The sequence below is a fragment of the Daucus carota genome, chromosome 6 (genome assembly GCF_001625215.2).
Source record: "Daucus carota subsp. sativus chromosome 6, DH1 v3.0, whole genome shotgun sequence".
In the NCBI taxonomy this organism is placed as follows: Eukaryota; Viridiplantae; Streptophyta; class Magnoliopsida; order Apiales; family Apiaceae; genus Daucus; species Daucus carota.
The window spans coordinates 31,928,973-31,955,214 of record NC_030386.2 but is presented as its reverse complement, the minus strand read 5'-3'; the positions used below and the strand labels follow the sequence as shown (position 1 = coordinate 31,955,214).

Below are 26,242 nucleotides of genomic sequence, written 5' to 3'. Positions count from 1 at the left end.
TACGAAAAATGAGTAACTACAAGGATCAACATCAATATCACATTACCAAAAATGAGTGTCTATAATGGACCAGCATTAATATCACAAAATAAATACAAAATCAAATAAAAACAACCATACTTTCTAATTTTTCGGTTTTACATACTTGTATAGCCCTCTCCAACACATAACCTTTTGTATGGAATCTTTTTTGAGGTGGTCGCATCAAAGAGACCGTTTGCTTGGGGAAAATTAGAAATTAGGTATGGGTATGAGATAGAGATGGGCACGGGACACTTGGCATGCGGGAAGTGCTATGTCTGATCCTCGATCCCCGAATTCAATACCCGTCTGCGACCCCGACCCAAATTTTGAATGGGGATTATTTTCCTCCCCGATCTCCGCTCCGAATTGGGAACGGGAACCTCGCGGGAATTCGAGGAATTTTATTTTTTTAATAAAAACATAATAACTTCATAATATATTTAATAATAAAAAGACAAACTACTAACTCCTAATATACTAATAAAATAACATTATCTTATATTTACAACATTAAATCATATTAAAATTGATTCATGATATAAATAAACCACAATTTAAAATTATAAAATATATTATATTATAATATATTTATAATCAATTAATAAAAATAAAGATTATTTTTTAATTTTATTTGTGTTATAAAGTTAATTTATTTTTAACAATATAATTAGTATTATATATATATTATATATATATATATATATATATATATATATATATATATATATATATATATATATATATATAATCGGGGCGGGGAGACTTTGACCCCGCCCCGATCCCAATTTTTTTATAAAACTTTCTCTGATCTTCGCTCCGCCACCAAAAAATTCCCCGAATCCCCGACCTGAGCGGGGCGGGGATCGGGATCGAGCGGGGCGGGGTGAATGCCCTTCCCTAGTATGAAATCGTACCTGATGATTATATTTATAGATACCCTATGATTTTTAATTAATGATTCATTCCTTTTTATAAAAGAAAAATGCAACTCCACCTAATAATAATGTTACTCCCACAATAATAAAGCCTTTGCAACAAACCGCCGACCTCACCCCCTCGTTCCTTGCCCGCTTGATGCAGGCCTCAGAAACAGCAGCCATTTCTCACTCTTCTTTTTGCTAGAAAATTATTAGTAGCACTTCTACTCTCTCTTTTTTCAAGTGCGAATTTTGTACGACGATGATTAAAGAATGAGCCAGTTGATGCTGAAGAAAAGGGCGCATATGAAATTGTAATATACAGTAGAGACTTTAGAATGATTGAAAGTGGAGGGGACACAAGCCTATCACTTGTGTCTTGTCCTCTTGCCTTTGCAAACCACCCACATTTTTCTCGATTTTGTGCCACATTTTCTTTTTTGGTAAAGCCCACATCCTCGAACATACTCGGTATCTTCTTGCATAATTACTCATGACCAATCAAAACTCTTTTTTATTTTCTCTTTAATTATTTGTTTTCAAATTGTCTTTATTACACTTGTGTCCTTTTGTCAGAACAAGCATATAGTTGTTGCTGCCTATCCATCATCTTGGCCAGTGGCACATACAACAATACAACAGGAGTCAAGAGACAATTATTGTGCCAATACTTGAATACCCTACTCACTACTCAGCCAGATTCTGGCAATGTGTCAGTTCCGACCTGATTCCGTCAAGAATTTTGTATTCCAAGTAGCGGCGGCTTTTACAGCGTGTGCAAGGACATGGACAACATTAGTTTTTTCCCCAACGGAAATGCTAGCTTTGTACTAGTATTAAATTTAGAGCTCTGTCTTGATACACGTGCTTGTCAATTTAAAGGTGGCGGACCCCTTGACTCGGTGCATTTCCTGCTGTATGTGTTGGTGAGTCTCCAATCAAATACTACTCTGCACCTCACACATTATTTATTGGACACTGGATCTACCGCTCTTGATATTCATTTTCTTGATTTCTCTTGCACTCCAGATTCACCACTACACGAGAAATGGCAAAGAATCAGCAACAGAAAGTTCATGCAATTATGATTCCCTACCCTTTTCAAGGCCATGTCATTCCTTTTGTTCATCTTGCCATGAAGCTTGCCTCAAGAGGCTTCACAATCACCTTTGTCAACACTCATGTTGTTCACCAGCAAATTTCTCAAGCTCAGACCAACATGACTAGTGCCCATGATATCTTCGATGAGGCCAGGAAGTCGGGGCTAGATATTCGTTATGCAACTGTTAGTGATGGTCTGCCATTGGATTTGGATCGGTCTCTTAACCATGACCAGCACCAGGAGTCTCTGTTGCAGGCCTCTGGCTCTCATGTTGATCAACTTATTGGAAAGCTGGTAGCTGAGAATGCAGATGCTCCGGTCACTTGTTTGATTGCCGATACCTTTTTTGTATGGCCTTCACTCATTGCTAAAAAGTATAATCTTGTTTATGTTTCATTCTGGACAGAACCTGCCTTGGTGTTCACTTTGTATTATCACTTGGATCTCCTTAAGCAGAATGGTCATTTTGCTTCCAAGGGTAAGTTCATTTTTGTTTTGTTTTGGAAATGCAACATGTTTTTTATGCATTTCATTATAAAAAAATGCGGTATTTACCACAATTTCACAATAAAATGAACTGTTGTTTCAGATAATCGTCGTGACACCATAGACTACATACCTGGAGTTGAAGCAATTGAGCCAAGGGACCTGATGTCATATCTACAAGCGACTGATATAACAACGGTCCTGCATCGGATCATTGACAAGGCATTTGCGGATGTGAAAAAGGCAGATTTTGTTATATGTAACACGGTCCAAGAGCTTGAACAAGACACACTCAGTGCATTGAATCAAAAGCAGCCAGTTTATGCAATTGGTCCCATTTTGGCTAATGATTTTGCTAAGACAAAAATAGCCATGAGCCTGTGGTCAGAATCAGACTGTAGCCAGTGGCTCAACACTAAGGCCAATGGTTCTGTTCTGTATGTTTCATTTGGTAGCTATGCTCATGTTAGTAAACATGATATAGTGGAGATAGCCCACGGGCTTTTACTCAGTGGAGTCAACTTTGTTTGGGTGCTAAGGCCTGATATTGTAAGTTCTGATGACACTGATATTTTACCAGAAAAATTTGAAGAGAATGCTAGACAAAAAGGTTTGATTGTGCCATGGTGCCATCAAATTGCTGTACTGTCACATCCCGCGATAGGAGGTTTCTTAACTCATTGCGGATGGAATTCAATCATGGAAAGCATATGGTGTGGCATTCCATTGATTTGTTTTCCTATATTGACAGATCAATTTACTAATAGAAAATTAGTGGTGCACGACTGGAAGCTTGGAATAAATTTGTGCAACGAAAAGACGATATCAAGAGAGCAAGTGTCAAAAAACATTGCTGGCCTGATGTGCGATGAAATATTGAATACTAAGTTGATGAACGAGATGAAGAAAGTGAGGAGAACACTAGAGAATGCTACAGATGGATCCTCGGACAAAAATTTTGAGGATTTCATCAATGCTGTGAAAGTTAATATTGTTAGTAGATAGATTCATTAACCTGGCTAAGTTGTCATCTGATGCTCTTATTACTCGTGTACTAGAATGTTTGCTATCGTTTTAGTTGCTACATGTGCAAAATAAATTTGTGGTGATAGTCTGGAAGAGCTTAAAGTAATCGACCAGTTCAACCGTTGAATGAAGACGTGAATTTGTACTATAGTCACAAAAAGTTTAACAATCCAGTATATAAATGTGCTAAATGTTATAACAATGTGTGTTGTGTAAAAAAAGTGTGTGTGCTTGGGATAGACATTGCAAATGAGATTTGCTTATAATCAAATTATATCTTGGGAAGTAATAAGCTCATGAAGATACATAAAGAAAATGAAGTTAACTACTCTACTTTGCTCCTCAGAGATAGAAATGGTACAACAATCAAAATAAGATAGTAATGAAATGTTACCTCTGGAGCTCATCTGCTGTAGAAGTTGCCATAACTCAGTACCAGAAACTCAGGTTATGAATGCTCTAGATCCTTCTTTTGCATGTTGCTTTTTATTTAATTAAGAAGACCATATTTAAGGGCTTAAATGATTTTGATGTTCATTGTTTTGATAAACGATTTAGTATGTTTGGCCATTTGATGATGGGCGTTGAAATCTTTTGTCAAAGATTCAATTTTAATATTCTTGATTGATATCTACTGTATTAATGGAGTTTTACATATATGATGCTAAGTGTCTGATGAAAGTCCCCCAAGAATTCCTTTTTTCAGGTAAGCTATGAACACTTTGTACTGTCATCAAGGCAGGAAAAACTCTGTAGGAAGCTGATTTCGTTTAAGAGTCAGTGTAGCAGATTTGATTAGACGTTGTTTAAGAGACAAGGGTTCTCATAGTATATAATTTTTGTTTCTTTTTTTTTTGATAAATACATTATGTTTTGGCAATAATTTCGTTTACAGGGCCCTGTTAGATGGCATGGCTCATGGTCATTTTTCGCTGAGTTTAGCCTGGTTGGCTTCTCTCTGCAAAATTCTTTTAGTATCATGGTCTCCCAGCAAGCCTGCATTCATAACCAGTTCTGGTAGATAACTATTTCAAATATCTCGATAGGCTTATGGAGTTATGGTGTTATTATCTCATTCGTCTTTGGGGTACTTGACACAGCTTCGCCACCACTGGGCCACTCCTGATTCTCTCTTTTAGTTTTAAGGTGTTATTTGATCCGCTTGTTTTTTTCATCAGGTGAAGCCTTTTGCAAGAAGATTGTTCTGCTGGTAATGCCCATCCTGATGATGAATCAATGTATGTTTAGGCAATTTCTATTATGCTGATATTTTAGAAATTTAACTTGTCTACTAATATATTCTTAAGTGTGCAACCTACAATTTCTGAATACATAGGCCTCATTTGTGTTAACGTAACTTGACTATGTAAATTCAAGTTCCATGGAAGTAGCTATAACTTTTTCTCGTTATTTTGGTATAGGTATTTAAATAAATTAACATATACCAGCGTTTGAATCCTCAACCTCTTGTTATTAAGAGGAGAGGGTATTGAGTCTATTGACTAAGGCTAGGCTAAGCCTTGCAAATTAGTAACTATGTGGTGTGTGGTTGTATAAATTGTAAGTGTCGAAGGGAAGTCAAACTCTGGTGTAGTGCACCTTATGCCAAAGCGCCATAGGTAGCTGACCTACCTTCCCCATGGTGAGTCCAACTTACGGCATTACTGACATTATTTTCCTTCTTATGCAGCTTCTGCTTACAATGACAGTTAAGCAAATATAATTTCATATATTTTTCCAAGTAAATGTAATTGTGTGTAAGAAGTTCTTTTGAGTTTTGACTTTCTTGAATAAGTTGATCCTTGCTGAACCAGTGAGCAGTGAGGCCATATTGTTCATATAGATACTGCTAAAGTAGTTTTCAATTCCATTTTTGTTTGAGGTGGTCCATATTTGACCATTTGACAACCAGGATACAATTTTTATTTTTCAATTTTATGGTTTACAGGCATCACTGAAATCAGCTGCATTTCTGTCTCTGAGATATGATCAGTTTTAATTGTTTACGATCATGTTTAGTTATTAACTCAAAATATGTAACTTATATGTTATTGTCTGTTTCTGGCATGTTCTTTACTCCAACAATCAATTACTTGACTTCGATTGGGCATAATATACATATATTATGCATTTGCACTGGTAATATGATGTTTAAGATTCATGTTTCAGATGTAGTTATTAGTTCCTTTAGTTTGTAACTATAGACATGTATCTGATTTGAGTTTACTCGGTTAAAATTTTGAATAAGTGAGATAATCCTTTACTGTATCTGATTTGAGTTTACTCAGTTAAAAATTCAGATAAGTGAGAAAATGCTTTCTAAGCAAAAATAAGTTTATATGACTGGCTTGTAGTTATAACGCAGTAAGTCAGTACTGTCTAAACCTTTAAGTGAGATATTGTGTGTTTTTATAACATGATTGCAGGAGAATAACGTCCATTAATTTATTTATTCAGACTAATTCTCGTGTTTTAAAGTTGTAATGTTTGAATTAGGAGTAGGCTTAGTTTCCATACTCTTTTCCGCATGACTATTATCCATGTATCATATTTTAACCTTTAGATAGCCTTTTGAACCATATCCCAGGCTTATTTCAATTTATTTTCACCTATGCTTATTCGAACAATTTGATGTAGGCTTATTCAACCAATGCTCTTATTCAACTTTTCCAGAAAAACTAAATTGTTATTTGTCATCTTAATTCTTATATGGTCAGTGTATAACTTTAATGCAGGTGATGCAGACGGCATTGGGAAGATCAGAAAAAGATACTGGTACCTGCATGATTTACTTGAAGTTGAACTCTTGTTCCAGGACTTATGAGTAGCGTGAAGGTTTATCTGCCTTTTGATTCACATAATCATTACCACAGGGTTATAAATTGTATCTTATGATTTGGAAATGATCTTGGCGAGAAAGCACTTCTTTACTTAAATATGCGCTGCTAATAACGAAAAGTAATATTTATGATTCTTTGTTAAGCTTGGTATTATTACCATAGGGTTAAATTCATATTTTTGTTTCTCAGTCAGCACAAACCTATGGCGCAAGTAGAGTGGACCAATTGATATCTGGCTGTCCATCTTCAATGCATGAAATGTTCAGATCAACATAAACTGCATTGTGTGCTGAATGCGCAGCCACGGAAAAGCTATGTTGCAAATTGCAATGGCCCAACATATGAGCTAGTGGGTGTAGTATGCGGTCTGCACAGCTTATTCTTCAAGTAAACAAGGAAATGAAAATTAACATAAATTTGGTGTCTGGTTTCTGCATAGAATACATCACTTTTTTTGGCTCCAGCAATATGCTTTCAATTTTTATGTTCTACAGTAACTTTGTGTTCATCGACTTTGCCATTCCTGTGACTCCTTTAAAGAAGATGTATCCCCTTACTAGATCCGTCTCTGATCACTATTGGAGTTCTAGGACGAATGTTTATCACCTACTTAAATTAACATAATTTGTTTTCGATAACTCGAGTTGCCTCATTTTTTGCAGGTTCTGCAAACTTTTTGTATCATTTTCTAGTTATACTTTTGTGAAGACGCTTCCGAAGATAGACAAGGAGGGCCATGAAAATCAAATTTCGGCACCAGACAACATGATGTTCAAATAAATATTCGTTGAGTACACAGCCAAACCTATGAGATCAGGGTAATATTGTATGTTATTGTTGAAGAAGAGATTCGAACCCACTGTATTTTAGAAAAGAAAAGGGGCAATTTAGGCAAATATTAAACTAAAGTGCTTTTCTTTCCCTCTTAAGATTTTTTTGTAATTTTATAATTGTGGTGATGATTTTTTTTGTTTATGTTTGTTTGTTAAAATATGGCATCAAGATAAGCGACAATAATTTATGCAGTTCCAGAAAGTTCGAAGGTGGTGTTGAATTCAAGCGTGTATTGCAATGCGGGGAGACTTCACATTTGGTCAGGGCTGAACAGCCCGCATTAGTTGGGTCATTGAGAAATGGACTCATGGGTGAGGGTACACCGTTATGATGACGTCTTTCAAATCTAGAATGTTCCAAATTCATTGATTTTTAGTCCTGCTGTTGCTGCATGTAAAGTTTAATGCATAAAAAAACATAAAAGAATTTTTTCAAAAAGATTTTCACAGAATTGCATGATAATTGTAGATAAAATATTCTAACATAATTAAATAAATATAAATTAACATATACAGAAAATCACATATAATTTTATATAAAAAGGAGCATAACACAAGTCGTATTTCAAATAAAAATGAAGGTATAGATGTATTATTGGATTTGTTGATAGGTAAAATACGATACATACTATTAATTAATCATAATTTTGTGTTTTATAAATACATTCAACTCAATTTAAATAATAATAATATATATGAGAATTATGAAAATGTAACTTATAGTATATCTTTAAAATTAATTACTAATTTTTCTGCTTATCATTTATAATGATGTTATTTAGTTGTAACATAATTTATTTGGAAATAAAATGATATTTGTGTTTCGAATCTGATATAATGTTAATATAGATATCAATGTTATTCATTTCAAAAATAAATAAAATCCAATATATTAAATCTCATAATAATATATTTATATATTTAATGTAATTTTTTTTTATCTACAATTTAATACTCCCTCCGTTTCAATTTACATGTCCACTTTTAAAAAAAAGTTTTGTTTCAAATTACTTGTCCACGCAAAATCATATTTCCAAAGTTAATTCTACTCCACATATCTCTTGTTTATATTTCCTAGATCAATCTCACTCCACATATTTTGATCATTTAATGCAATTAATTTGTGAACATCTACTTTTCTTAAACTGTGTGATTTTTTTAAAGTGGACATCTAATTTGAAACGGAGGGAGTATTTACATAAATTTATAAAATGATAAAAAGATGCATCAAAGGTTATGCAAGTTTTGTTAAACTATGAGGGAAAAATGGTAAAGCGGGGGTAAAAGTAAGAAGTAAAAACCGAGGAGGAAAAAATGGTAAAGCGGGGGTAAAAGTAAGAAGTAAAAACCGAGGAGGAGGAGTAAAATAGGCTTTATCTTTTCGATCAAGAAACGAAGCCAGCCAGTTTTGAACATATATACATACACACCCATCTCTATATATAACACCCACACCCACCCCTCCAGATTTGAGATCTCTCATTGTTTCAACACACGCTTTGCTTACAATTCAATCGCACCTGCTTAGCTATGAGTAATCAACCCGAATCATCCGACCCGTAAGCTCCCTCTATTTTCAATTCAATCGTCTATACACACAGTGCTTTGTATCTATTCTTGAATTTATTTGATTTGTTTTGATAATGGCGGTTTGTGTTATAGGAAAGGCACAAAGAGGGATTTTAGTACTGCCATTCTGGAGCGAAAGAAGGCGGCCAATCGCCTTGTTGTTGATGAAGCGATTAATGATGACAATTCTGTTGTGGCTCTTCATCCGGAGACTATGGAGAAGCTGCAGCTGTTTCGCGGCGATACGATACTGATTAAGGTTCGATCTTTTTCTGAATTTGTGCAGAAAATTTCGATCTTTTCTGGTGAAAGTTCGGATCTCTTGTGATTTTATGCTGTTTCTGTTGTTGGGTATTTTATTCTTACATGTGTTTGATGGAATTGTGTTGGGGTTGAAGAAAAGTTAGCTTCTTGACTTGTAATTAAAGTCTTGGCCTGGATTGGAGTGTAATGAATTGGTATTGACTTTTATTGTTAGTTGGCGTTTTGGGTCTTTGTTGTTTCGTTGTTATAAGGTGTGCAGTTATGATCAAGCTAGAATTCCAACTGGTTTCCCATTTTTTTACATATATACCAATTGATTTATCATGACAATCAATCAGTAGGCTAAAAGTTTGCAGGCACTTTTGAGTTTCGTTGATGTTACTTAGGTTCTAATGATATTTGTCAAGTACAGGTTACCTATTGCAGATTTTTTAGGTTTTGTATAGCTGGTAGCCTGACATATTATGATCTTTCTAACAATTTATGGTTGAAATTTGTTTCTATTAGGCTTCATATCCTTTGAAAGCATGTACATTGTCACAGATATGTCAAGAGATAGATGAGGGACTTAATCCCACTATCAATTATCATAAACCATGACTTTAGCGATGAAACGTAGTCGTATAATTATTTAAGGACAAACCTAAGTTACTCAATCAGCCAATTTGTAGAAATATAGTCGAAGGATATTAGAAATTCAACTGTGTGACTTGTACTACTCTCAATACTATCTTACTTCTTTCCATTAATTACACATTCACAATGGATGACTATTGTAATTTGCATTGTTTTCCTTGCGTTTAGTTAATGTGTCAATTCAACTTGCAATGAAATTTAATATTTGCGAGAACATTAGTATGTGCACCAATAATGTCTTCATACATAATATGCATTGAATGTCTTTTTGAAAATTTCCTTTGCATTCTTATGCATAGGTAACTTTTTTGACTAGTATTTGACTTGTAAAACCATGGATTATTTATTTACACAATGTACGGTAAGAACAGAAAAGATTTTATTTCCAAGAGCTGAGGAAGTATAATTTAGATTTTGACATAATTTATGGTTTTAATATATGATATAATGTAATATATAATATCTGTAAATATTATCTTACAGTTTTCATATTGGTTTTATAGGGTAAGAAAAGAAAAGATACAATCTGCATTGCCCTGGCTGATGACACTTGTGATGAACCAAAGATTAGGATGAACAAGGTTGTCAGATCAAACCTGAGGGTCAGGCTTGGAGATGTGGTTTCTGTTCATCAATGCGCTGATGTCAAGTATGGGAAGCGTGTTCACATTCTCCCTGTGGATGACACCATTGAAGGTGTTACTGGAAATCTGTTTGATGCTTATCTGAAACGTAAGTTTTTATATGACTATTCTGTTTGTTGTATTATTCATATTAAAACTTTAAAGTAATAGTTTTCATTGAGGTGAAGGTCCTATAATATTGCCAACTATCAAAATTGATCTAGCTTTTAGATCACTTTTATTTAAGAAGTTGGTAAAGTAATATTCCCTCCAATTTATGAGCCAGAACTTTTAATTACTTACAGGGATAGTCCTGTATTATCTGGATCAGTTTTATGTTATACAAAATAGGGTTTTACTCCTGCAAAGGAGGTATGTATTAAACCAGTATAACTAATAGATAATATTTTTGATAAGTTTGAGGACTAGGATTACTGGGAATCATGTTCAGTGCACATGTGAGCAGTGGTATATAATTTCAACTGCTTATCATGATTAACTGAGCAATAAATTTTGATAAGTAATCATTCAGGCTAGATGGGCATCATATTCTTTGAGCAAACAATATTTTCTTATAATTTGCTTCTTTTTTTTTGCCTTTTGTTTTGCAGTTGTACATTTAATGGTTCTGTTTTATGTCTAACCCTTTATTTTCAATATTACAGCTTATTTCCTAGAGGCATATCGACCTGTTAGAAAGGGAGACCTTTTTCTTGTCAGGGGAGGTATGAGGAGTGTGGAATTTAAGGTTATTGAGACTGACCCTGCTGAGTATTGTGTGGTTGCCCCTGATACTGAAATCTTTTGTGAGGGTGAGCCTGTGAGAAGGGAGGATGAGGATAGGTTGGACGAAATCGGTTATGATGATGTTGGTGGTGTCCGTAAACAGATGGCACAGATTAGAGAGTTGGTGGAGCTGCCATTGCGTCATCCGCAGCTCTTCAAGTCCATAGGAGTGAAGCCCCCAAAAGGAATTTTGCTCTATGGACCACCCGGGTCTGGAAAAACTTTAATAGCTCGCGCAGTTGCTAATGAAACAGGTGCATTCTTCTTTTGTATTAATGGACCCGAGATTATGTCGAAGTTGGCTGGAGAGAGTGAAAGCAATCTTAGAAAAGCATTCGAGGAAGCGGAAAAAAATGCTCCTTCGATTATCTTCATTGATGAAATTGACTCAATTGCCCCTAAGCGTGAGAAGACTAATGGGGAAGTTGAGAGGAGAATTGTTTCCCAGCTGCTGACTCTTATGGATGGACTTAAATCCCGTGCCCATGTCATTGTTATGGGTGCTACAAATCGTCCCAACAGTATTGACCCTGCTTTGAGAAGGTTTGGGAGATTTGATAGAGAAATTGATATTGGTGTTCCTGATGAAGTTGGGCGTCTAGAGGTTCTTCGTATTCATACCAAGAATATGAAGCTTGCTGAAGATGTAAGTTCAATCTGAGACTTTATCTTATGCTCGTGTTTGTAAATTGTGTGTGTAACATTTTTATTTCTTTATTATATTATCACGCAGGTCGATTTGGAAAAAATTTCGAAGGAGACTCATGGTTATGTTGGTGCCGATCTGGCAGCTCTATGTACTGAGTCTGCACTCCAATGTATTAGGGAAAAGATGGATGTCATTGACTTGGAAGATGATACCATTGATGCAGAGATTCTCAATTCAATGGCTGTTACTAATGAACACTTCCATACTGCTCTCGGAACTAGCAATCCGTCTGCTCTGCGTGAAACTGTAAGTTGTTTCCTGGTAGCTTTTATGTTCTTCTTTAGAATCGGTTCTCTTTTGATTTGTAGTTGATCGTATTTTTTTGTTGAGCAGGTTGTTGAGGTTCCCAATGTTAGTTGGGAGGATATTGGTGGCCTGGATAATGTTAAGAGAGAGCTTCAAGAGGTAATTTTGGCATTTGTAACTGTAACTAGTATATATTGCCGGTGATTTTTGTCATTTACAAAGATTATTTACCAACCACTATATACATTCTGTCTTGCAGACTGTTCAGTATCCTGTGGAGCATCCTGAGAAGTTTGAGAAGTTTGGTATGTCGCCTTCTAAGGGTGTGCTTTTCTATGGGCCACCTGGATGTGGGAAAACCTTGCTGGCCAAAGCTATTGCCAATGAATGTCAAGCAAATTTTATTAGTATCAAGGGACCTGAATTGCTCACCATGTGGTTTGGAGAAAGTGAGGCAAATGTACGAGAAATATTTGACAAGGCTCGTGGATCTGCCCCTTGTGTGCTATTCTTTGATGAACTGGATTCTATTGCTACTCAGGTTTGTTTTCACTGTTTTTAACTGTAAATTCTTATATACTCTGTGTTATATATATTTTGCTGTTTGGACACTTCTAATTTACACTTGTTTATTAATCAATCACAGAGGGGAAGCAGTTCTGGAGATGCTGGTGGAGCTGCTGATAGAGTTTTAAATCAACTTTTGACTGAAATGGATGGAATGTCCGCCAAGAAAACGGTTTTTATCATTGGAGCTACTAACAGGCCTGATATTATTGATCCTGCACTATTGCGGCCTGGTCGTCTAGATCAGTTGATCTACATCCCTCTTCCTGATGAAGCTTCCCGATACTCAATATTTAAGTCATGCCTCAGGAAATCTCCAGTTTCGAAAGATGTTGACTTGAAGGCTCTTGCACAGTACACTCAGGGCTTCAGTGGTGCTGATATTACTGAAATATGCCAGCGTGCGTGCAAATATGCTATCAGGGAAAACATTGAGAAAGTAAGTAGTTTTTATTTGAAGCACGAGTCATAATCATTTCCATGAAATATCTATCTGCTTTTACCTTAGGTGATTGCCTTTTCACCTTTGTGACAAGTGGCTTAAAACAAGTGTTATATAGTTAAGAAGTTGGTTGATAAGCCATTAACACTTGAACGACGGATGTTCATGTCTGTTAGTTGATTGCTATTGCTTCAGTTATCGTTGCCTGACAAAATATAATATCTAGTTGTTACTCTGAAGAAAAATATGTATGCATATAATATGGGTTTACTTGTAAAATCTGGTAAGCATCTTATTAGAAATAAATTAATACGAATTGTATTCTTCTTGTTTTCAGGATATTGAGAAGGAGAGGAAAAGAAATGAAAATTCTGAGGCTATGGAAGAGGATGTCGATGATGAGGTATCAGAGATTAAGGCTGCTCATTTTGAAGAGTCGATGAAGTATGCTCGCAGAAGTGTAAGCGATGCTGACATTCGCAAATATCAGGCATTTGCTCAAACATTGCAGCAGTCCAGAGGATTTGGTTCTGAATTCCGATTTGCAGACACTAGTGCTGCAGCAGCTGCATCTGATCCTTTTGCAACTTCTGCTGGCGGAGCTGATGAAGATGACTTGTATAGTTAGGCTGTACCTGTTTATTTACCATACACTCGTGTTGTTTTCGAACTACTATTTTAATTCTCAACTTACAGTGTATGGGTAAACTTATTGCTTTCTTCGGGTAAGATGGGATTCAAAGCATCCATGGATAATTATTTCAGCAGAACTTGTATGTTTGGACTTGTGTCTGACTCCTTGTTTAGCAAATGTAATTTGCATAATTAAATCATTATTTTACAGACTTTCTATTAAGTTATCTTTTTGGATTTCTGGTTATAGAGCTAGTCTTCATAGTTCATAGAACTATGCTTGTATCTTACTCTATGTTTTCACTACTATGATGTTATGCTATTATCTGCCGCTCAGTGCTTGGAATGGCATGACAGGGGTTGAGCCTTCTACGACCCGTTCGGTTTTTCTGGAGAATCATTTTAAAAGCTGTTTGATAAAACTTAAAAATAGTTTATCTGAATAATTGTCTTGAAAACTGATTTTTTTTAAAACAAGTCTTTATATACTTTTGGAAAAAGCTATTTTCAGTTTTTGCATAAGGTTAGCGCAGATTTCACTATTAAATATAAACAAAAATATTTTTTTTATTATAATTCAAAATATATAAATATTAAAAAATGTCAAATAATTATCTAATTTCTATGATAATATACAAAGATATGCAACACATTAGAGTATTCAAGAAATAATTTGATCTGGATTCTGTGTTTTAGTCTGTTACAAACGGATCTAGTCAAAATATAACAGGAACATACCGGAGTAGAGTGGACCAATACAATGTTGAAACTTGAAAGGGACATTCCCATTCACATGCAGAATAATTACTGCCTAGGTAACAAATTGGGCATCAAATCTACCTCGTTACTTCATACAACAAATTTTCTGGTCTTCCTCATCCTGACAGACCACATGCTAACCTTGTCCTTTCCAACCAGCACTACATAATCTACACTTTCATATATCTCTGTCTTTTTTCCGCTAATCTAATTCAAGGTGAATGATTATTTCAGCAGACTTATATTTTTAACAAGTATTGAAAGATTAACTTTTAAAAAAATTGGCCTAGATATGATCAGAATAGTCTAGTCCTTTCCTTATTCATATATGAAACATGTGTTGATTCTTTTGGTCCTCCCAAAAAACTTTTAAATAGTTGGTCATGTAATATGATGACTGATGAGACATCAGACATCACAAAGTATTGTAGCATAGCTTCATCCAATCACTGAGCTAGGCAACTGATTCAAGAGTGGACAGACATGTTTTAGTTGGTGGACACAGTAAATCTAGTATGTTGCATTTTAGGAATCATACTATAAATAATTGTAAGCTGAAGAAAAATATACTTTGACAAACTTTGTACCAGCAGTCTATAGTAAGCACCCACCATATCATATAAATGCCTCATTGTTTCCTCTTACATTTAGCCCATCCCCTAGTCTCAAAGTAGAGATATAAATAAATTATTTTGTTTTTAAGTCCTCTAGAGAATTTAAATGAAAATGGAACATAAATGGCATATAGTGATATGTGTGTGGAAAAGGAAAAGTGCATGGGGGTGAGTGGTGAGGAGGAAATTGAGGAGCGAAAGAGACTAGACTTGAGTCCCCAGGTAGAGCTATGCATATGTAGCTGGCGCGTAATGCAAGGTAGGTGTACTAATGATTCATTAGATTTAATATTACTCCTGCAAGCCCAGTGTTGACTGTTGACTGCTTAGTTATCCTCCTACTGTGAGTTTATCTTGGTGTGCATTTGTCTGCTATCCTTCCTTGGCACTGTGCATCCTCACACGTCCCTCTTGTACCCGTTAATCTTAATCAATGCATACCAAATGCAATTCACCTCGCATATCTAAGAGACTAAGACACACATATTTTATCTGCAACAGGTGTATCTTTGCAAGATATCTTACCATATGTAATAAACACACAATGTTGTATGTGGATTGAAAACACTTTCTCGAATTAAAGTGTCAATTATATTATATATCAATACGATATTATATGATACAACATATATTTATCAATATCCAACCCTACAAAATATAATGCATATGGAAGATGCATCTTTTTCTTTCCATTTTAATGTATCTCCTATATATGTGTGTAGAAATATACATATAAATTTTTCATTTGATTAAATAATCTATGATTAAGGTTGTGTTTATACATGAAATAAGATGTATTTGATCATGACAACTTGGGCATAATAGGTTGGATGATCCATTTTATCACAATAGTTATATCTCATTCCAGAAAAATATGTGCAACATTATAATTTCAAATACACCTCACGAGATATATTAAACATTATTGTTTCGTGTGTCATCTATTCTTGCCTTCCACTCGTTCTCTGTGAATATTCAACATCCATTCTACTCATTATCCAATTCTATTTTGAAATTTATTCATTTTTCTGTGAATAATAGACATCCATTTCTCGTTCATTTCACTTATATTTCATATTTATTTTACTTATAGCTTCTCCGGGTGAATGAATTTTGAAGAAACGAAATAAAATTTGCATTCACGATTTTATATACATCATATTTCATTTCATTCTCTGCATCATATCAAAAATTAAACCTCGTATGCTCTAATTCATTATTATACTCAACTTTTTTCTCAAATTTTATTATAATAATTTTATGCTACCTTAGTTTTTCTAAAAATTCCCAACCATTCATTTTTTATTCTATTCTTGTGAGTGAACACAGCATAAGAAGGAAAGACCCTTTTAACAGATTAGGGTGCTATAGTAATTTGACTAATGAATTCGAATAATGTTTTTATAAGGATCAATTCAAATATAGCACATACAAATATGTTATAGTAATTTGACTTATTTTTATGTTGTGTGATAAATGTAATAAATTTGAATGATGTTAATAATAATGAATTATAACGTATTTTTTTCTCATCTGTTTTTATTTTAATTACGGTGTAATATCGTGATTGCAAACTCTAGACTAAGAGCCCATTTATCTGAATTTAAAATTATGGTTCATGATTTAACGTGATTTAATGTGATAATTTGGGAGTATAAAATGTATGTTTGAGTCATTTAGACTTATTAATAATTTATAGATTACTAAAAATATAATAATGAAAATAAAAATTATTTATGAATAACTTATCAGACAAATATTTTTTATAATCAGCTTTAAGCCCCGCTTAAACGGCGAGGCAAACAGGCTCTAAACTTGAGTCATTCTTGTAAACATTTGATAACAAGTACTGCGAACAGGTATTAGTGCTTGGCTCCGCAGAGCACATTATCTGTCTGAAATAGAGTCATGAGTTGGATGTGAAATTAACCAGATGATATGTGCGCCCGTAACTGATGATTTATATACACAAATCCAAATCAATAACAGATTTACTTCAAAATCACCTATCTGTCATTTTCATCTGATGGCTATAATATTAAACGAATCTCACTGTATAATTTCATTCTGAAATGAGAAATATATTTCCAACTTCAAACCTGGCTTACCATTTAACTATGCAATCCTGCGAAAAATGCTGCGGAATTCTAAACGATGAACAAACTAAATTCTACATGTTTGCAGAAGAAGAAGAAGAAATCGACGACAAACAGCAAACATTAACCGATTAAAGAACTAAAAAAAATCAAGAAGCCATAACAAATAACCAAACAAACTTTTATAAGAAAGTTTCAACTGCTTGGATAACAAAAGCTGAAGAATGTTAATGTTTGAAAAGATAGCAGTTTAATCTAGTAGCCAAGAGTCATTGGTCATTGCGGTCTCGCCAACAAACAAGCATAGCTATGCATCTGCGGAGTATATAAAACTTGGCCCGCTGCGTCTTGGCCAGATGCCCGCATTTCTTCCCGAACGACCTGGCCTCCTCCCCCGCACCAGTACTAGCACCCGCACCCGCACCAGCACCGGGCTCTTCCGCTCCCAGGCTCTTGCCGTTGCTGCTCCTCTTGCCCTCTTCCATGTGTGTGATTTTACAAATAAAAGAACGTGTACTTTTGGTGATATTTATATCAGGTGAAACCACTGCAGTGAGGCGGAGTATATTAGTAGAGGTGTGAATCTTTAAAAGCTGTACTATTTGGCACTAGTATATTAATATAGAGGAGTCACAAATTATAATAATAAAAAATAGAAAAAAGTAAAAGAATTAAAGATGCATTAGAAAAGGTACAGTTGTCCAGAGTGTGTGTACGGAATCATCGATTCCGAACCATAAGTTGATGACTTACTCAGAAGCTGCAGCTCCTGAGTCATGGCTATAACACTTGCTCAGCATCATATTCATTTCTTTCTCTCTTTTCTCGTGCATTGGTGTCTCTGTCTAACAAGCCAAACTCTACACTGTGTTTCATGTTTGTTTATGTATAGTGTTTTAAGGTGGTTGTGGTGGACTATGGGGTAAGGAATATTTTGGCCCAGAAAGCGTTTATTTATTCTACGCCACCTAATATATTATACTCTTTCAAGAATCTTTTATTTCAAGGATCAGTATAATATATTCCTTTTTCTAAGCTTCTACTCGGGTGTATATTAGACTTTCTATATGAGAATAATTTGGGTTGAAACGAAAAATCTCGGGAAAAGATATGTATTAAGATTTTAAAACCAATAAGAGTAGTGCTAGGTGCACATAACTGTGTACAGCAGGTGATGTGGTGTGTTTTAATTGGGGTGGTTGGTGTAAATGCAGGGGGGCCATCCAATTAGAATCCACCACATGTGATTATGTACATGTTTTTGTACACAATTATGTGCACCAAGCATTTTCCAATAAATAAACTATCAAGTACATCCGTACATGTCTTGGTTTTCTCGTATTGGAGGATAGTATGTATGAATGCTAAGATGTAGTGAGGTAGTGATAAATGGAAGACGTGGAATTTATCTATCTTATGCGCTAAGCATTTTATTATATATTTTTTATAAAATAATTTGATCTACAATGTGTTTGGGAATAGATACATGTATAAGTATGAACTAAACGTCTCATGTAAGGGAGACTGTACAAGTAAAGCCGCTGAGATGCTGCGGTGACAAAATTAACAACTCTGCTCCACACAAGTTCGGCGAAACCTAATGCTTATTTCCAAAAAACCTCCACCCTTTTCGCCTCTTTGAGTCTTCTGCTGGCATCTCTGAAATTCCACAGAAGAATAAGATGTGATCATTAACATGAGACACTATCAAATTAAATAGCAGCAAAAAAAAAACGTTAGAAACTCTGGGTATTTTAACACTGGAATGTGGATAAACTTTAGTCCGATGTTGCAGAAGATGTTTGAGAGATTGAGTACTGGATGTTTTTACATTTTACAGATGTGTATGGATTGCTGGCCAAGTGCGGAAACACAGTAACATGTTTTTGCAATTGGAGCTCCAGAAACAAAAAAAATATGGAAGATGGATGTGTCTGTTTGAATGCTGGTCCTGAGAAGAAGTTCTAATATTTTTTGAGTGGTCTTTTTGTGCTTGGCTCGAAAGTATTTGATTTTTTGTATATTGGAAGCCAAACAGACCATGGCCATTCCCTCACCACTTGATTATAATTCACATTATGCTTATTAGAAAAACGGAAACAAAAGAGAGACTGCCAAATTTATATTTCTCTGCACAAGTAGTCTAAAACGAGTTTAAACCTAGATTTTGTCATCGAATAATCACAAAATTTCCTTTTCCCATAATAGCTCCTACGCTTATAAGTATATATGTTGAACACAACTATATCATTCTGCTAATTTTAATTAACATATTTAGATCTTTATCTGTCAAAGTACAGAACCTAGAAATTATACTTCTGATGTCTAAAAGATGTAGCATATAGAGACTCAGGTCTATTATTTACCTCCCTCCGGATGGATAGAGTTGTAATGCACCTCCGCCCAAAAACTCAAGAAAATAACTGCACAATTTTTTATTAAATCAGAATTAAATTTCAGTAGCAAAAAAGTAACATACCTTGCTTCTACATAAAAATATATGTTCACTAGGCTCTAAAAGAATGAAATGTGCAGAATCGAACTAAGTAAAAGCATCTGTATGAGTTCAAAATCACAGAAGCATCAGTTAATGGATTGTCAGATCTATAAAAGTGGCTTTTAAATTTACTATTTGCTACATGACACTAGTTACCTGATTGAAAAAGGAAACTAAGATTTGGGGGAAAAATACACAAGAACATGCAGATACTTTCAATAAGTAAAAAAACATTTAATTACACTGCTGTAAATATTAATTTGTATTCAAATTTTTTTGACAAAACAAGATAAGATTTTGATATCTTAAAGGAAACCATGATGGACCAAAAGATAATCCTGTCTATATTATAATACAAACATGACAAAAAAAAATATAATCCTGATACTTACCTCTTTTAGACATTTGCACCTTCGGAAGAATCTCAATGGAGCAAGTTTCTTTGTATGATGTCAAGACAAAAATCTTTAAACCATACTGCAAGAGAATATTAATATTTTGTATTAGAACGATTACGGAATACATTTTTACTGTTCTTCAATACTTAAAAAAATGAATATATCCAAGCTACTATAAATATCAGAGTAAAATAGGTATAAGTTTGCCTAAATGTTCTGTTTATAGTCCAAAAAGGCTAATACAACTAATGCCGTTTGAGCAAAGTGATAGATAAAAAGAGTGAAACTGTATTCCTTTCTCTCTTTTACATATGTATCACATGTTTTAGTTCTTCTATTTTACTTGTTACTGTTATTATATTACTATTTCTTTTAAAAAAAATGGCTAACTGAAGAAATATGCATTATACTCATATAGTCATGCCACTGCTAAGGCTTCAAACCATGACCTCTTTCTTACCAAGATAGAGGTATAAATTGGGCTAAAGCCAAAGGAGGTTAATAACCAAATTTTAGAAGGTAATATTTTCGGAGTGCAGTGACATTATTCTGTTAAAGAAAAATTACTAAACACTTCTATCCTTCTATAAACCTATGTTTCATAACAATGACTGCGTGAGATCAAAGATTTAATAATTAAGATGCAATTCTGAGCAAGTGAAAATATGAAAGCAACTTAATCAGGAAAATGATAAGATTCGGAATTACTAGCTTACAGAATCTGATGCTGCCTGCAAGGTAACATGATCTCCCCATTCGCCATTCCTAGTGTAAACATATGTCAAAAATTGTAATAAAACAACTTTAGAATCTGAAAGAGGTTAACACTTAAAAGTGAACAAAATCATGTAGTACTTTGACATTTTCTTCAAGTATTCACCATAAGCCATGGGAACATATCCCTCGTACATATCTGGATGTAACTTAAGCTGGAAAAATCACCGATTGCATAAAAAAATTAGAGACATCATCCGCAGTTTACATATTAAGTAGCATAAACTGTGAAAAGCAGAATCACTATATATAACAAGACCACCTAAATACCTGATTAACAATTTGTCTTCTAACAAATTTGTGATGTTCTGGAGAACGATAGAATTGATCTGATAGAGCACGAAACTGCAGAAAGAAACAGGAGAGATTAATAAAATTTATGATTGTAGGGTAAACTAAATAATCTCAGGAAGTGTAATTGGACACTCCTTCAGATGTGCAAACAGAAGGAACTGGTGGCAGATGACATTAAAGAGAAACCTTATATACTGTCATATTTGGACTTGTTTGAGGGATAAACATTTATTTTATTACCTTAATGGCATATCAAAATTTAAGAAGTATACAATGGTAATCTGAAGTCCGACTGCCACCAAGGAAAAGTTATCAAGGGAAGAAATCTACTTCATATAAAGTTCCGAATATGTAAAATGATATATGGCCACACATGCCATTGATACAGAGGATTTATGAGGACAGGAAAAAACTGTCACTAAAACTCACTTCATATTAATATACAGTATATCATATAGAGAATCTGTGAATCTGAAGTCCGACTGCCACCAAGGAAAAGTTATGAAGGGAAGAAATCTACTTCATATAAAGTTCCGAATATGTAAAATGATATATGGCCACACATGCCATTGATACAGAGGATTTATGAGGACAGGAAAAAACTGTCACTAAAACTCTCTTTATATTAATACAGTATATCATATAGAGAATCTGCATGAATGTGATTGACTGGTAGGATGTCCAGGTACCATCCCAGAGTATGGGAAATTGCATCCAAAACATTTTTTTCTTCAACAAGACCAAAATAGGTAAACCTGAATTTTCTTTTAATACTTTCATCATTAAGAATACAACATACATGCTTCAAATAAGCACTTACTTCCATAGAGACGAACCATGTGAAAAAGATTATAGATGACAGATATTATCAGGTAAGCAAATCCTTTATCCTTATATATAATATAAAATATAGCAGATGCAGTTTCAATAATTCTGAGAGCAACAGTATCTGGAAGAAGATGAAACTAACCTGACAGTTACCATCTCCCTCAACTTTGCACTCAACCAGGTTATATAACTGCAACCTGAATCCAAAGATATTTACACCTTAAAGTTCGCAAGAATTTGTGTAACAACAATAGATATCTTGGTATAGTTAAGTAGCAAGCAGCAAGAGAAATCAGGCTCAGTTGCGCAGTTGGCCGCAATTAAAATATAATTGTTTCTTATTCTTCTTTTTTCGTGATCTACCAATTGAACCTAAATTTGTAATGTTAACAATGGCAAATAACAGAAGAATTAAACAGTTCAGTCTTAAGAAGAGATATGAATGGCTAGGTAGCACCACATGAAAAATGTAAAGTAAAATATATAATAAGAAACCTATGCAGATGGGAAATACTTAGATATATAACCCATTGTCAGAAAAGGACTTCACCATTTGGTTTATGAATATAAGCTATCTACAGTCATTTTCGCTATATCTGTGCATATCAGCCCATGAGTCCACCACATAACGGAGGACAAACTACTCAAAGCATTAGACTATATGTCCATGGTATCTAGTTGACTATTTGTGATATACAGAACACAAGTCATCTCATTAACGCATTAAAAATAGAAAAACTGATGAGATACCTGTCCAAAAGCCTTTGATGATCAGAACTTGCTTCATCAATGGAAGGTATATCTCCATTAGTTCTGGGAACATGCTGCAGAAGCATCATAGATAGTTTAAAAAGTTCGTTCAGCAAGATTTCAATTTAGGTGCTATATCTTAAGGTGTGGAAGAAGGGATCATGCAACAGAGTGATATCGTATGAGAAGTAAACATACGCCCTAAAGAAGTGGTTTGAATGAAAGGAAAAGAAATATTGTATAATCCTAATATGCAGCAACCAGAAGGGAGAATCTTGTAAATAATTGAACTGATCGCATTGAGACCAGCCAAAATGGTAAAATGAAAATTTTGGGTAGAAAATCTAAATTTGTTATTGATAATAAGAGACTGGAGGACTGCCACAGAGGTACATCTAGAGGTGATCCTTTTCTGTTTTTGGATAGCTACTAGGTTTTCACTAGTAACTAGTAAGTAATGGTTCTTGGCTTTTAATAGCACCTTAAGTTTTCTTTCACTTTTTAACTTCCAAGGGTCAAATTGATTCATCAAATTGAACATAGGAGGAATAAGAGTTTAAGTAATAGTGTAATACTGATGCGGGGCAATGAACCTACAGGGAATGTTTTGATAAAATATCGGAAGAAATGAAAGATATCCGCCGCATCCACTTAAAAAGTATTGTCGACACATCAGCTCCAAATTAGTTGGGTGTAATATATCTTTGACTTATATACTGATAGTGCAAGCACAATAATCTATACAGGGCGAGTGTACAGAACATGTATACTACAAAATCAAGTAGCAAAACAATAAAGCTCTACACCAGCTATCATATGATTCATATAAGCTCTAAAGATATCAAATTAAATTTTGTATGCAGTTAATCACCTATCAAGCATCACCTACTTTCAAATTAAATTAGTTTGCAGCTTTATATGGAAAATGCTAACATGAAAATATAAATGGCAATAACTAGTATCTATCTACTATGACAGCATATAAGCTGCATGAATTCTTTTACATATTATTATTTGATCTTTAGACAGCCGAAAAATTCCATAGTGTTCAAGCATTCAAGCCTTAAGTAATGCTCATGTCAAAGCCACGTACTAATTAATGCATCGTAACTATGGTATATAAAATCTGCATGTATAATGATGCTTTCATAATCTAGTAGAAAATATAAAATTTTCAAAAAACTCATTCTAAATCCATAAGCATCTGAAGCAGAAATTGCAAATATTTTTTCTTGGAAACATAGGTATTAATGTTGGCTATTTATTCGGAAAAGGTTTTCCTAGTCTTATTAAGATTTTAATATTAAAAATCAATATATATGTCCTACATCGTGCAATAGAGAAAAAAAAAACTAAAGAAAAATTCTTATAGAAGCTATACTCACGGGCACAGGAACCATTTCGTACAACCTCTTGCCAACTTCTCCATCAAGATCGAACTCATCTGTTATCTCCAGGTTATAGGTAAGATCTTCCCCATCATGTGATTCTTCTGGGCTAGAGCATGAACTACTAATACCTATATCATATTTCTCTTGTAGGTCATTCTCCTTGCCTGTCATTGGTAAAATCAGTTCAAAGAAAGTTTCTATTAACATAACTTGATAAATGACCTATGTTCTACCAGGACGAGGACTCACTATCATGATAGCTCCATGGTGTAACAGACTGGTCCTGAGTAGCAGAGAATCCTTGCCAATTATCCCTTGCATTAGAAAATTCAGTTCGTTCCGCAAGTGACATTCGAGTTAATTCTTCCTGTAGGGTATGTGCAATAATCTCATCATTTTCAATGCTGATACTGTCCATATCATTATGATTATCTGTAGAATACTGTTCTCGACTGATGTAAACATCATGATGACTGGTATCACCATAATAGTTAGAACTAAAAAGGTGGTCCACATCAAGAAGATGAAGACCCCATCGAGCAACATCTGGATCTGGATCACTCATAGCTAACTTTCGTCGTAGTCTTTGCAAATTGGTAGCCACCACTAAGTGCAAAAAGTGGAACGTTGACAAACTTTATTTCTGCTCAAGCCTCGACGCAGCTTTTAACTGATTGAGGTAATGCGATTACTCTTTGCTCCAATATAGTTAAAGCCTAATTCATACAACAACGTGAATCTTCCACCTTCAAAGGTCACACAAAGCTAGATACTATCTGCCTGCAGACGGAAAGGTATTAATAAACATTAATAGCAATAACTAATTGGACATGAACAAACCTGAAAAAGCAGTAAAGACGACATAATGTGAAAGCTTCAAAACTAAACATCAGAAATATTTAGTCTTGTATTCTTGGCACATTAGCTATTTAAGCCCTAAAAAATCTCTACATTAAAAATGACTTTGGCTATATTTCGTCACTAATACCACTTTCACAGTCACATGTGCTGTTAAAAAGCGAAAAGTAATAAACATCAATAGCATCACAATATTACGACAAGTAACATGATCCCGACTTGTTACTATCACAAACCTGCTTATTAAACCACATCCTCGTTCTGGACCACCCAAGCTCTTTAGGTAAAGTAAAAGTATCTTAAGAAGATTTTATACAATCAAGACTTCATAAATAAATTCAGCAACTTTTCGGGTAAATTCGAACATCAACCATGGGCAATCAATATTACTAACATCTCCAAGACTCTCCAATAAACTATCAACCAATCATGTATACTAATTTTCTCTACCACTTACATCAAAACTAAAATTTAAAACTAAAAACCAATTAGCCACAAGAAATCAATAAACTAAGGGTGCCCAAGTGCTGTGCAAACAAATAACATTCCCAAAAGTCAAAAAACAAGAAAACTATAAACTAAAATCAATAACTTCAATACAAAGATACAAGTATATAACAACAATCATAAAAATCAAGAAAATCCAAAGAAACACTAAAACAAGAAACATATAAAGAGATATTGAAACATGGGTTTAAGAAAAAATTGCACCTTTGAGTAGGATTGAAGAGGGGCAATGAAAATACAGAGAGTTTGGGGATGACACGAAAGATGAAACCAGTTTAGGGGGGTGGGAAACCAAGAAATATTTGTATATATGTGCGTGTGTATAGGACTGTAGGCTGCCTATAGGTAGTGATAGGGGGGCAAAATTGGGCTTTTGGCGTAAAATATTGAACCATTTATATTGACTTAATTACCAAAAAAACTATTAAACTTATGTGATTTTTTCATTTTAACCATAAAACTGTTTTTGTTGCAGAATAATGCAACTAAGTAATACAAAATCAATTTGACATAACTCAATTTTAATGAATCTCTAACCATGGTTAATTCATAGCTGACATGAATGTCACCTGCAGCACAAGACATCAATTTTTTTAATTTAATTTTAAAATTTTATATAATTTATTATACATACATAAAAAGTCATCTATATTTACATTTTCTTTTTGTGTATAAAAATTCAAATGAAAATTTTTTATTTAAAAAAAATAATAAAATAATTTATGAAACTAAATTTCTTAGAAGTGTTAAAATGCGTGTCAAACTCTCGTTTT

At 34.2% G+C, this 26,242-nt stretch overlaps 4 protein-coding genes across 5 annotated transcripts; 2 read left to right on the top strand and 2 right to left on the bottom strand.

The window, feature by feature from the left end:
* Positions 1–1,568: 1,568 nt before the first annotated feature.
* On the top strand, positions 1,569–3,705 carry LOC108225254 (UDP-glycosyltransferase 86A1). 2 transcript variants are annotated; one of them, XM_064080496.1, is made up of 3 exons: positions 1,569–1,867; positions 1,971–2,521; positions 2,633–3,705. In XM_064080496.1, the coding sequence occupies exons 2-3, from the start codon at positions 1,990–1,992 to the stop codon at positions 3,532–3,534; spliced, it is 1,434 nt and encodes a 477-aa protein (XP_063936566.1). In that variant the 5' UTR covers positions 1,569–1,867; positions 1,971–1,989; the 3' UTR covers positions 3,535–3,705. The 2 variants fall into 2 exon arrangements, with proteins under 2 accessions (XP_063936566.1, XP_017255572.1); XM_017400083.2 differs by lacking the exon at positions 1,569–1,867 and having other exon boundaries at positions 1,874–2,521.
* A 4,849-nt stretch (positions 3,706–8,554) lies between these two features.
* LOC108227584 (cell division control protein 48 homolog E) lies at positions 8,555–13,940 on the top strand. Its single transcript, XM_017402816.2, has 9 exons — positions 8,555–8,787; positions 8,891–9,056; positions 10,201–10,429; positions 10,986–11,752; positions 11,840–12,061; positions 12,149–12,220; positions 12,321–12,602; positions 12,708–13,067; positions 13,408–13,940. Exons 1-9 carry the CDS (start codon positions 8,759–8,761, stop codon positions 13,696–13,698), a joined length of 2,418 nt encoding a protein of 805 aa, XP_017258305.2. The 5' UTR covers positions 8,555–8,758; the 3' UTR covers positions 13,699–13,940.
* A 3,370-nt stretch (positions 13,941–17,310) lies between these two features.
* Positions 17,311–18,064, bottom strand: LOC108224666 (small polypeptide DEVIL 8). Its single transcript, XM_017399352.2, has 2 exons — positions 17,926–18,064; positions 17,311–17,719 (listed from the first exon to the last, which is right to left on the bottom strand). Exons 1-2 carry the CDS (start codon positions 17,948–17,950, stop codon positions 17,442–17,444), a joined length of 303 nt encoding a protein of 100 aa, XP_017254841.1. The 5' UTR covers positions 17,951–18,064; the 3' UTR covers positions 17,311–17,441.
* A 512-nt stretch (positions 18,065–18,576) lies between these two features.
* On the bottom strand, positions 18,577–25,814 carry LOC108224665 (OVARIAN TUMOR DOMAIN-containing deubiquitinating enzyme 12). The gene is made up of 11 exons (XM_017399350.2): positions 25,674–25,814; positions 24,354–24,884; positions 24,099–24,268; positions 22,714–22,787; positions 22,106–22,160; positions 21,112–21,186; positions 20,923–20,996; positions 20,784–20,832; positions 20,062–20,146; positions 19,539–19,595; positions 18,577–18,831 (listed from the first exon to the last, which is right to left on the bottom strand). Exons 2-11 carry the CDS (start codon positions 24,667–24,669, stop codon positions 18,770–18,772), a joined length of 1,017 nt encoding a protein of 338 aa, XP_017254839.1. The 5' UTR covers positions 24,670–24,884; positions 25,674–25,814; the 3' UTR covers positions 18,577–18,769.
* Positions 25,815–26,242: the final 428 nt, after the last annotated feature.

Excerpts from the sequence above, each read along its gene's own strand:
- LOC108225254 (XM_064080496.1), top strand. The coding sequence starts at position 1,990 with ATGGCAAAGAATCAGCAACAGAAAGTTCATGCAATTATGATTCCCTAC. Across the intron at positions 2,522-2,632 it reads TGGTCATTTTGCTTCCAAGG|ATAATCGTCGTGACACCATA; the intron begins GTAAGTTCATTT and ends CTGTTGTTTCAG.
- LOC108227584 (XM_017402816.2), top strand. The coding sequence starts at position 8,759 with ATGAGTAATCAACCCGAATCATCCGACCC. Across the intron at positions 10,430-10,985 it reads GTTTGATGCTTATCTGAAAC|CTTATTTCCTAGAGGCATAT; the intron begins GTAAGTTTTTAT and ends TCAATATTACAG. Across the intron at positions 13,068-13,407 it reads TCAGGGAAAACATTGAGAAA|GATATTGAGAAGGAGAGGAA; the intron begins GTAAGTAGTTTT and ends TCTTGTTTTCAG.
- LOC108224666 (XM_017399352.2), bottom strand. The coding sequence starts at position 17,950 with ATGACTCAGGAGCTGCAGCTTCTGA. Across the intron at positions 17,720-17,925 it reads TCAGGAGCTGCAGCTTCTGA|TGGTTTCACCTGATATAAAT; the intron begins GTAAGTCATCAA and ends GCCTCACTGCAG.
- LOC108224665 (XM_017399350.2), bottom strand. The coding sequence starts at position 24,669 with ATGAGTGATCCAGATCCAGATGTTGCTCGATGGGGTCTTCATCTTCTT. Across the intron at positions 22,161-22,713 it reads CATCAAAGGCTTTTGGACAG|GTTGCAGTTATATAACCTGG; the intron begins GTATCTCATCAG and ends CTTTGGATTCAG. Across the intron at positions 20,147-20,783 it reads TGCAGGCAGCATCAGATTCT|TATGGTTTAAAGATTTTTGT; the intron begins GTAAGCTAGTAA and ends ATTCTCTTGCAG.